Source organism: Molossus molossus, unplaced genomic scaffold, assembly GCF_014108415.1.
Source record: "Molossus molossus isolate mMolMol1 unplaced genomic scaffold, mMolMol1.p scaffold_m16_p_2, whole genome shotgun sequence".
Lineage (NCBI taxonomy): Eukaryota > Metazoa > Chordata > Mammalia > Chiroptera > Molossidae > Molossus > Molossus molossus.
The window spans coordinates 140,739,608-140,752,239 of NW_023425355.1; the positions used below are offsets into that span (position 1 = coordinate 140,739,608).

General features: G+C 40.9%; 1 protein-coding gene across 1 annotated transcript in view; it reads right to left on the reverse strand.

Moving 5' to 3' along the window:
• Nucleotides 1–12,632, reverse strand: part of EGFL6 (EGF like domain multiple 6) — a 57,875-nt gene that overhangs the window by 16,227 nt on the left and 29,016 nt on the right. Inside the window, exons 4-7 of the mRNA XM_036270189.1 lie at nucleotides 9,102–9,221; nucleotides 6,401–6,520; nucleotides 4,839–4,973; nucleotides 2,431–2,553 (exon numbers count right to left, since the gene is read on the reverse strand). Of these exons, the coding sequence (XP_036126082.1) occupies nucleotides 2,431–2,553; nucleotides 4,839–4,973; nucleotides 6,401–6,520; nucleotides 9,102–9,221 (498 nt within the window). The remainder of the gene's footprint in view (nucleotides 1–2,430; nucleotides 2,554–4,838; nucleotides 4,974–6,400; nucleotides 6,521–9,101; nucleotides 9,222–12,632) is intronic.

The following is a 12,632-nucleotide window of genomic DNA, read 5'->3' on the forward strand; positions in this document are numbered from 1 at the left end:
TCTTTCTCTCTCTCTCTTTCTCTCCCTCTCTCTCTACCTGAAGATAAATAGAAAAAATATCCTCAGGTAAAGATTAAAAACAAATAAAAATAAATGAGTGAATACATGTTAATTACTAAGATTAGTGCCCAACATATATTTGGCCTATGTTTGCTATTATTTTTAGAATTCATCAGGAGAATGTTGAAACTCTTTTACTGAGTTTAAAAAAAAATCCAAGGCCATACATACCTCCAAACTTCTAATGTTTATGTTATAATTGAAAGAAAAAAATTGTAATGGCCTGGTTGTAGCAATACCTATGTTTTTGATTATGTCTTTTGCCCCCATTGACCCCCCTCTTCCCCTCTCCCACCCCCTTCCTGCTTTCCCCATACTATTGTCTGTGTCCATTGGTTGTGCATATATGCATATAAGTTCTTTGGTTTATCTCTTCCCAACCCCCCCCCTTTTCTCTCTGAGGTTTGTCAGTCTGTTCCCTGCTTCCATGTCTCTGGGTCTATTTTGATCGACAACTTATTTTGTTCATGACATTCCATAAATAAGTGAGATCATGTCTTGTCTTTCCCTGACTGGCTTATTTTGCTCAGAACAATATTCTCCAGTTCCCTCCATGTTGGAAGCTGCTTTTCAAAGGGAACAATTGTTGAGTTTTGGCAAAGAAGCCACTGTCACTTGTGCTCCTACTACTAGTGCATGATTATTGAGCACTTAATATATTCTGGGCTGGAGGTAACCCCTTTTTATGAACATTTATTTATTATGTGTGGCTTATTTCTTATAATTGTCAAAATAGTAGTAAGGGCCAGGTACTATTATCTTTATTTTGCAGATGTGGAAACTGAGGTATGGAAAGGTTAAGTAATGTGTTTTCAGTCCACAGGTAGTAGGCTAGGGAGCCAGGAATCAAGCTGACATAATTTGATTCCAAAAGCCATGCATCTAGTAACTCAATGACATAGTACCCTGTGGTGTTGGGTTGGAAGATGGACATTTTTTAACATTTTTTAACCTTGTATTAAGCACTCTCAACCTTGTGTTAATGCATTCTCGGAATCCTAGCTTGGGGTGGGGGGTGGGGAGTGATGGTGGTGGTGGGAACCTGGCCAGCCCAGGTGTATTAGATGCTTCATTTGCATGTGAATAAGGGTTTGTTATCTTTTGGCTTCAAGGTCTCTCCCCATAAAAAGCAAGAGACAAAACAAGGGTGTATGCAGTAATGCCATCTCAAGGAAATAATTTACTTAAATCCACTTGTGACCTGGGGGTACCAATCTGCAAATAAATGGGACTGCGTCCAGAGATCTGGAGCATTTGCTACCTTGCAAAGCTCACCTCACTCCAAGCAGCGTGTATTTATAGTTTCACTGCATTGCACTGATCCCGGCAAGCCGAGAGACAGCAGTACCCTTTTCTAAATTGACTGTTACTACCCAAGTTAGGTAATATTGAAGTTTAGATATTCTTAGAATGAGGTATAGGTGGTGTCAAATTAAGGCCAAATTATCTAACAGTGTGTTATTAATACATATATTAGAATAGCAAAAAAACACACACATAGAAATCTACATTTGGGGTGCTTCTTCCTCTGGGTACAGATGGCACATAAGGAAAATCTACTAACTCCTCTTCTCTATTGCAATGTTGATTCTGGACTTTTGCAAAACCAATGAACTCAATTTAAAGTACACCTGAGAATTACCCTACCCTGTGAAGGCGAAGCTGGGTATTTGTTCACAGACTCCTAGACTTACTGGGTATTAACTCTGGGTTGTACCTACAGGGGGCTGATCAGCCTTTTAGAGAGACTTGGAAGGCCTCAATGTAGAGAGAGAGAGGGTCTACTTCTCTGGGGCAAGGGATATGCATGGAACTGTCCTCCCCACCTTGTTGAAAGTAGAGAGCACCAAGGGACTGTGCCCTGGCCCAGTACAACCACCCACTGCAGGACTACCACGACCTTCATTTTGGATAGGAGGAAACTGAGTTTGGAGAGGGTAAGAAACTTGCTAAAGGTCATAGCCAGTATGGGGCACAGCTCAGGTTTAGATACAGGCCTTCCTAGTTCCTGAGCCTGAGCTGTTGACCATGACACCACACAATCTGAGACAAGTGAGGCTGTACTGCACATGTTAAAATTTGGTGGCCTGAAGGAACCCTCAACTATTCCTCCAATATGGAAACTGATTTATTCAGTTTCCTCTCCAGGGGCCTCTCAAGGTCATGGCATCCCTCCCACCAACCCACCAATGCTCAACCCTGCATGGGCAGCCAATCTCTGTTTTTTAATTTGCATACAGTGACTTTCTATTGTTACACACTTGGCTTATAAATTTAAGATTTTATTACCTAATAGATGATGGGAGGAAGGAGACATGGAGAGAATGCTTTATCGGGTATAGCTAAGACACATGACCAAATGCTACTTACCAGAACACTGAAGTCCACTGCCTTTATATCCCTGCTTGCACTTGCACTTGAAGGATCCTTGGGTATTGAGGCAATTGGCATAGAGGCTGCACGTATGGGTATTCACAGCACATTCATTTATATCTAAAAATGTGAACATCCTGTGAACAAGCTTGCGTAACAGGGCATGCTGAAAGACTGGCATCCCTTATATTTGGGCCAACCATCAACACCGCCAACAAACCAAGCATGGCCACAGAACTGAGAGGTGTTCCTAACCCCTGGTGCCTTGGCCCAGAGCCCCAGCTTGCCTGACACGCAGTAGGTAGGAAGTGTGTCTAGCTCACCACCCCACAGCAATTTGATCTGTTTATCAATACTACTGAAATCTGTAAGATGTTTAGGTTGTTTTCTTAACTATTTTATCTTTCTAATTTAGAATTAAATCACAATATCAGGAAATAACTTCTATGTACGAAAGGGCTTGAAACTCCTAACCAACAAAGGACAAGACTGGCTAGGAATCACTGACATCATCTGAATATATATATAGGCATTTTGTTCAAAGACTGCCAGGAGCAAGGTCAGGCTGGTCTGAGCTTGTCTGCTGGATTTGGACTAGGAAAGTTTGCTGAATTCCACCCAGGTGATGAGTGCATTAGCCCTTTTCTCCATCCCGCCTTCCAACTATGCTTTTGTAGACATATGCACATGAAATAGCCTACTGTTATTAATTTAGCTACAAAGGGAGCTCTGATGCTAATCTCAATCGCTTAAAAAAATTTTTTTTTGTTTATTGATTTGAGAGAGAGAGAAGAAGGGAGAAGAAGAAATAGAAACATCGATGAGAGAAAACATCGATTGGCCGCCTCCTACATGCCCCCCACTGGGGATCGGGCCCACAACCTGGGCATGTGCCCTGACCAGGAATCAAACTGGCAACCTCTTGGTGCATGGGTCGACGCTCAACCACTCAGCCACACTGGCTAGACTCAATCATTTTTAAAATCACAAAGATTCGTTTCCTTTGGAAGCTCTCCATGTGACTTCACACCCTGTCCTATGGAATCTCCCTGTAATTCTCAGACACCAGGCTTCTGCTCTGTGACATGGTATCACCAATTACAGAGCTGGACAGGTCTGCAGCAGAGTGTGGGCTCCAAGACCAAGAGAAACGGGGATTTTACCAGCCTGTCTAAGGTGGCCTTTGTGTTTGAGAAGATTTGAGGGAAGAGCTGTGGAAGTGTCGCAAGACCGTTCCAAACCCAGGAACTGAGTGTTGCCCCAACATGATGAAGAGGGATGCATCCTAAGAAGCTCTGAGTGTAGGGTTGAATGAAATCCGACTTTTCCCCTGTTAGTTTTCCATGTCATGTGCACATTTGCTACGCACGTTATGTGACAAGAATTCTACAGGGAGCCTGAACTGCCCTTCGCTGTAGGATAGGCCTTGTCTCACACTATATCAAGGTGATGGGAATGTATCCAAGGGCTCCACAAATGCCCCCATTTCACATGTTCATTGAGACTTGGAATCCCTTCGCTAAGAGATACATTTTTGTTGTTGTTGTTAATCCTCACCAGAAGATATTTTTCCACTGATTTTTAGATAGAGTGGAAAGGAGGGAGGGAGAGAGAAACATCTATGTGAGAGAGACACATCGATGGTTTGCCTCATGTACAACCCCAACCAGAGCCGGGGATTGAACCTGCAACCCAGGTATGTGCCCTTGACCAGGAATTGAACCTGCAACCCTTCAGTTCTTGGGCCGGCGCTCTAATTGCTGAGCCAAACTGGCCAGGGTGGGATACATATTTTATTTTACACAGAACAGGCCCATAGCTGACTGATACCAGAATCTTAGCAGTGTGATTTTGGTGACCCTGGAAAGGGGATGTGGAGCTTGAATCATGACAGGGCTGAAAGGGGAGAGAGGAAAGAGCATGTGCCTTCAACTCCTTTAGCCATTTTCCCAAAGCCACCCCTGCTGTAAACTGTCTCGAACAGACCACTGAGATCAAGATTAAACAGGCATTGTTATTCTTCCTTTTATCAAATATAAAAACTGTTTATTGTTCCCATTTTTAGATATGTACCTGGACAAAAATAAAAAATTAAAAACAAAACTAAACAAAAAAATTGTTAAAGATCACAAAACATATCTCAAGATATTTGCCCCTGTCACATAGTTATACAGACTGATGTTCCTTAGTTTAAAGCTTTACTGGCCTAGTTTCACATAATTCATGTCATCAGAGTTCCCTAAATGCCAGAAACATTAAAAAAAAAAACATAACTGTTTCTATATTGTTAAGCTGGTGGGTACTATAGATTGTTCAACTAATAGACTGAATTGAAATAGCTGTAGAGAAAGCCTACAGGTTTGGTGGGGACAAGGAAAAAGAAAAAAGGTGTCACCAAATCTTACCTACACAGTCATATCGGCCACTGATATATTTCAGTTCAAAACCAACATGACATTTGCAGTAGTAGCTTCCAAATGTGTTCACACATCTTCGATTGTAGGGGCAGACGGCTTTGCCAGAAGCACATTCATTGACATCTAGGATAGGAAACCAGAAGGTGTCAGTGATAGCAAGAAAAGCACTCTCCCTCTGAAATACACGTGCACGTGCACACAGATATATGCACACAGAACATGTTTGCTGAGTGAATTCATATTTTTCCAGCTCTGTATACTGCATAGCATATACAATTTTTGAAAACAGAGTCAGATAGCTGCACTGTAAGCAAATTGAATACACAAACATTTAAATGTTGCATTTAAAGAAAGAGTTAAAGAATTACTTCATTAGCAAGCTCCTCCAAGTCCTGTAATATTGACCCAAATCACAGAAATGTAGTTTCCTAAGAATGCACTTATAACTAAATTGTGGGTCAAGTGTAATGATGGAACGATGCAATTTTAGCAGACAACAGGCTTCCTGGCCCTTCTACCACTGAAAGTCGTGTTACAAAGGGGCTGACAGCTCTGTTCACTGAACAATTAACATTCAGGTTTTGCTTTCACTTTCAGATACCAAATCAAATAGATACTTTGTTATTTTAGAGCTGTGGATAAACATACAGGTTGATGCTGGCTTATTGTTTCCTTTGCATTCTTAAAAATAATTAATAAATAAATGATGGACTGACAAAAATTATTGTTTTCAGGGATCACTTTCTTGCACATCCTCTTCCCCTTCCAATAAAAATGGCACCCAACCAATCAAAGAGGTGGGTGAAATGTGGATTCAGTTTGATCAGGAATTACCTTTGTCATAAAAATCTTATTTTACTACAGAGTACTAAACCTGTGATTCTAAATAAATCTTTCTGATCATTCTCAAAGAGCAGAGCCAAATTTTTAATGCACATTATTTTTTTAAAGTGCTGAACTGATTTAGGATCTATGTGGCTGAGCTTTCTAAATGTAGTTTATCAAGTTATGTACATTTAGGATAAATATACATCTAGCACCATGAGTGAAAAATATTTCTATAGCAGTAAGGAAGTAAGAATAGTAAATCACACTGATATTTCTCTATTTAAATAAAAAAAAGATTAAGAACTCTTTCAACATTCTGATTTGGTTTGACATTGCTTATTAATGCTATGTGCCCCTTGCTCTAAATATTATGTATATTTGGTACAATATAATTAAGTACAGTAATATGAGGATATACAATTTGGTGGCTGAAGTAACATGTTCAGGGTAAATATACTAAAATAAAATTATTTTTATTCTATTTTCACTATGGCATTAGGCAAACCCAGAATAATAGAGATGTGTTCTTTCTAGCACTCCAAAGTGTGTCTAGAGCATATGTGGGTAACAATGTTGTCTGAGAAACGGACATAAATGTGTACTTTCAGGAGCCTGTGATATCTAGTCAACAGACAGATTGTGATAAATGGAAATTGAGGAATTAAGTAAAGCGAGCAGCCAAGGGAAGGGACAGGGTGAGGAGGCGATGCCTGCTGCTCTACCGATGCAAACTCTTCCATTTGGGGCCAGGTGGAGTCCCGGGGATGGACACAGACACCGCGGCCCTTCCTCTGTGTCTTCACAGCTGTACTGGCAGTTTGTCATGGCGCACGTCCTAGAGTCTGAAAAAGTAGGCAAGGATTAGCCTTTTTTTCCCGAGATGATAAACAGTGCTCACTGAGAAATCATCTCTGAGTTCTGGGGCATTAAATGTAACACGTGGAATGGAATTATAGGATAAGCTCATTGTTTGAGAACCAAATGGAATCTAGGCAGGGTGGTGCCTTCGTGGCTGCATAGTCTGTTTTACTGGTCAGTATGTTGAATCTGACTGTCTTTAGGTGGGGCATGCAGCCCTCAGTTACCAGACTGCATCTGTCTCTCCTTTTGCATGAGCTCTAATCACTCCTTTATGTCACCTGGGTGCTCTCTATAGGGTTGAAATGCAACCTCTGATGCAGGTGATCAATCTGAGTAATTAGGGTATAAAAATCCATTCTAGTGATCTCTCCATGCATGTCCAGACTCAATGAGAGTCACCTGAGTCATGAGACTTGGTCTTTTAGGTGCCAGTTGTAAAACATGTGGCATATACTACTGATTAGCTACCAGAAAGCCATTTTGGATCCCCTTTTCTCTTGCTATTGCAATCATTGAGGCTGAAAAGCCAGATATTTGTTTTTTCCCAGTTTTCCTTGCAGCAACAAGGAGTGGCCATGTGACCCAGCTGTGGCCAAAGAGATATACAGATGAGTCTGCTGGAAGGAATGGGACTTCTGGTAAAGATGCTGCTGTAGATAAAAGGGCCGGTCATGAAAGAGGTGTTCACTCACTGGCATCACTCCTTTCCCCTTTGTTTTGCCTAACTTAAATTTATGTGTGATATCTGGATCTGGGGCAGCTATACTGTGACTCTGAGGCAACAAGCATGAGAATGAAATCAATACCTTGAGGATGGCAGAGACTGAGTCCATGCTGAGCTGTTGTGAAACTGCCTGCCTCCAGCTTTTCTTTACTTTTTTTTTTAAAGCAAATGAGATGATTTAGCTGGGTTTTTCTGTCACTCATTGCTAAACATAACTTATCTCACAAAAATGCATTGCCTCAGCTGGAGACCAGTATGTGTGGATCATAAGCTTCTACAATAGGGGAGCATGTTGAACATACTCCTTTCATCCATCCCATCCATAGCATACCTATCACCCAGATGGACAAAAGAGACTGCAAGGAACCAGGTAAAATAAAATCAGCATCCAGAAGAGAGGTCCAGGGCTACCTGGACACTTTGAGCTATAAACAGGAGGCACAGGCAACCCTTACATATATAGAAATAGACAAAGAGGGTACTGAGCTAGATGCACAGGCCAGGGTAATGTAACAAATACCTACCAATGGTTATATTTCCAGTTTATTCTTTCTTCTCTTCAGTTGTCTTCTTTTAAAATTAATCTTCAAAATTACCTAATTGTATCTTCCCATTTGGAGAAAGATATCTTTTTTGGCATTGACTGGGCTTTCATGGAATGTTTTAGAAACATCCATTAGCATATATCTTTTCAAAAATGTTAAATGATTACTATAAAAGCCTGATTAGTGGTTCCCACGGGGTGGGGGGTTCTGGTCAAGTTCTATTTGATAGTAGTTACATGGGTGCTCACCATGTAAGAATTCATTAAGCTATGTATTTGTCTCTTGTGGATTTGTTTAATCTATAATAGTAAGAATTTCTTTTTGGTAAGGATTTTTTAAAAAGCCTTTTTGATTGCCTGCTCTATCTCTTCAGCTTGCTTGCTAATGAAGAATCTAGACGAGTGGTGGAGTTAGGGCACTTTTCTAAGAAAGGGCAGCACAAGGATGAGCCAGGGGAGCAGTGAGCCATGCATTAGCCAAGATTTTATAATGGCACAAAAGCCCAGGATGGGCTGGGGAGTCCACAAGACTCTGCACAGTCTCCAGGCTTGTTAGGGGCTGCAGGGCAGTGGAAAGAGAGATGGGGAGAGGGGAGGGAGAAAGGGAAGCAGGCAAGGAGGATGGGTTTACCTTTTAGCTGCAACATCAAACCTGAAAGGCCTTCCTTCTCAGTAAATGAATGGAAATAGACTCACCCTCCCACAGGACATGGGTTTCTCTTTATCACAGAAGGGCTTTTCTTTTCAGGAATGTGAATCAAGAGTGTATTTGCAACAAGAGTCACTAATCTTTGAGCCTGGGCCAAAGGGCGTGAGAAAGGTAGTTGGTGGGATTGATATCCCAAGATGGAATTTAAATTTATCACCTTCCTAAAACAATATGCTTATTTTATTCAACATGTTTATTTTCGTGAAGAAACCCATTACATCTCTGCATATATATAGGAATAGAATTTATTTATTTTTCCTCAGCTAGTCTTTTTATGTAATAGCCACATTCATAAAGACAGAAAGCAGATGTGTCATCGCTAGAGGGATAGGGGGTGACTACTATTGGGGATGGTTTCATTTTGGGGCAAAGAAGATGTTCTGGAATTAGAGGTGATAGTGACACAACATTGTGAATGTATAAAATACAACTGAACTATATACTTTAAAATGGTTAACATGGTGAATTCTATGCTATATGTATTTTACCACATTTTTTTTCAAAAAGTACCCAAAGATATTTTAATGTGGGGAAAAAGTCAAGCCTCAAAGGTTGACTGAGAGCAACCTGGCTGATGACACTTACTGGCACATGTGGCATCTGGCATGAGCATGTGGCCGCTGAGGCAAAAGCACTTGTAGCTTCCATGAGTGTTCACACATCTGTGTTGGCATGGCCGGGGTTTCTCTCCACACTCGTTCACATCTGCAGGGGGCAGTTAGAACATGAGAAAGGTTACTTGAATTGGGAAACATTCAGATGTGGAACTGGATTGGCTTCCTGGGATCCCGCCCGTAGGGTTGGAGACATAAGACATGACTGGCTTCTTGTCTGACTTCATTAAAGGGTTGGTGAGGATGTGGAGTAAACAAAATGATGGTATACTGTTGGAGGGAATGTAAATAGGTACAATCACTTGAGAAAACTGGCAGAATCTACTAAATCTAGATAGAAACATACCATGACCAAGCAATTGTATTTCCAGGTGTCTACCCAACAGAAACATGGATATTGCTCACCAAAAAACTCCCAACTGAAGACTAGATACCAATTTGTATGCTCATAAGATGGAATAGTATACAACAACGAGACTGAACAAACTATAGCTACAAGCACAGTGGATGAAGCTCACAAACATGGTATTGAGTGGAAGAAGCTGGATACAATGTGTACATTTTAAAACAGGCATAACTAATCTATCCTGTGAGAGGTCACCATATGGTTGCTTGTTGGGGGTGGGGAGAAAGTGACTGGACAGGTGTAGGAGGGGTCTTTGGGTAGGCTATTAAGTTTCTGTTTCTTGATCTGAATACCATTCTCACTGGTGTTTTTGAAAATTCATTGAGCTGTACATGTTTGATACATGCGCAATTCTGTGTATACTACTTGAATAAAATGTTAGAAATATACATTTTAGACAATACTGCCTTTAATACTATCCCAAGCAGCCCATGACAGATGCCCACAGCACAGCTTCTTTTCAGTGATTATTTAGGGAGGACCTGCACTGGCCACATTGCCTTGGCTCACATCCTCTGGAGGGAGCCCAACCAGGCAGCTAGTTGTGGTGAGGGTTTAGGACAATACTGAATCCAATGTAAAGATGTTCAAAGGATATTATTAAATGAGAACAGAAGATTGTAAAACCACCTATACAGATCGATGGTCAATTTGTAAAAAAATATAAAATAAAAATGCATAGAAAAAAAGGCCTAGAAGACTGTACTCTAAATGCTAATGATGGTTATCTCTGGGTAGTGAAACTGAAGTGTAAAAACACTTCAAAAGTGTTTTTACAAAAACATTTTTGAACATGAAGAATGAATAACTTTATTATAACAAAAGTGATACAGAAGGAAAATATAACTTTGAAACTGATCATGGAGAGAGGAACTTGTGTTTAGAGATGCTGTCATGTGGGTGTCTCATGGCTTAATCCCTTCAAGGGAGATGAAAACAACGAGGTTCCGTGTAGGACAAAAATTTAGCATGGTAGGAGGCAAATGAATTGCGGAAAATAAGCAGATGCTTTTGCCTCTAAAAAGAACTATGGGGACTTTCTGATGACCTAGCCGGGCATTTGAAAGGCCCTTGTCCACTGCCTATCCCTTGTACCCTGCCATCTCCCACATGAACCCTAACTGTTTCAAAAGAGGGAGTTGAAGAACACTGATTGGACTTAATGAGAAATCCAGGAACACTCATCACTTGGCCCGAACTCAGAGTTCACGCACTTGTCTCTTAGAAGAAGCATTTTTGGGAAACAGATCAGTGGAGGTCTGAGGCCGGTTGCCATTAATGGATATACACATATAGGCTTTGATCAGGCTGTCCCAGGACAGGGAGGCTGTGGGGGGAAGACAGGCAGTGTCAAACCTGAGCCAACTGGACAACTCCTTCAATCTTAATATTTTACTGGGACTTGAAAACCAGCATGAAAAATATCTTCTCTATTCCAAATCTCTTAGAAGGCATCTTGGTACAGAATCCAAGACATCTGGAAAAACAGGTTTCCTGGTGTGAAGACCCTAGTGAGGGATACAGCTGAGTTATTACTGATGAGAGCGTGATTCTTAACACAGCTCTCTCAAGCAGCTGGACACGGTTCTAAGAAAAACCTTAGGGCACTGGCCTCTATGTTGGTGGTAGGACATAAGAGAGTCAGAGATTCCTCTCTCACGCTGTAGGTCTGCAGCTCAAAGAAAGGCGATTTCAGTGCATACAGCTATGCTCTGGGCTTGGTGGAGTGGAGTGGGTGCCCGCACAGCTCTGCAACATCATCCTCCCTTCCAGAACACCAGCAGCCGCCTTCTTTTTTTTTAAATCCTCACCCGAAGACATTTTCTATTTATCTTCAGATAGAGTGGAGGGAGAGAGAGAGAGAAAGAGAGAAACATCGACATGAGAGGGACACATTGACCAGAGCCAGGGATGAACCGCAACCAGGGTATGCACCCTTGATTGGAATCGAACCCAAGATTCATCAGTTGGCGGGCCGACGCTCTAACCGCTGAGAAAACTGGCCAGGGCACAGCTTTAATCTTAAGGGCCACCAAACTTGATTTGCTGCTCTTTGCATTATACAACCAGGGACACTTTTTGAATTATTGCAGGTTTCTTCATGCCAGAGTTGTCAACTTCAACATTGTTGACATTCAGCCTTGTTGACATTTGGGTCAGATCATTCTTTGTTGTAGGGGGCTATCCTGTGTGCTGTAGCATGCTGAGCAGCATCCCTGGTCTCCACCCATTAGATGCTGGTAGTAATTTGTTCAAATGTGTTCAGATATCCCCTGGGGTAAGGTTCCCAGATTTAGCAAATAAAAATACAGGATGCCCACTTAAATTTCAATTTAAAATAAACAACTAATATATTTTTAGTATATATAAATTCCATTCAATATTTAGAACATATGTACATTATGAAATTATTTTTTGTTTACCTGAAATTTAAATCTAACTGGGGATCTGTATTTTATCTGGCAACTCTTCCTGGAGGACAATATTATCCAGATTGAGAATTGATGTTCTCAATATCATAAATAAACTCTTCACTATCTTCAAAAAATTGCCTATGACAAAAGTCATAAATTGCCTTTTTAAATATGTCCATTAAAATAAAAAATATGTACATTATTCAACCCACCAATTTCATTTTTAGAATTTATCCTATAGCAATACTCACTGAAGGTGCAAGGATGTGCATACAATGATGTCAGCTTTAGCATTGTTTATAACGGCGAATAGTTGGAGACAACTTAGATGACAGTGGTTAAATAAAGTATTTTTTACATGAATGATAAAAGAGTTCACATTAGGGACTAGGATACAGGCTTAAAAAGTGTAAGGCAACTTGGTATATGCTGACATGGGAGACGCCCATGACAAATACTGATGTCAGGACTGGGGGTAGACACTTTTAAATTTTTTTCTGTTAATCCTCACCAGAGGATATTTTTCCATTGATTTTTTAAACAGAGTGGAAGGGAAGGAGAAAGAGAGAGAAACATTGATGTGAGAGAGACACATTGATTGATTGCCTCCCTCACGACCCTGACTGGGGCCGGGGATCAAACCTGTAACTCAGGTACATGCCCTTGACCAGACTCAATATTT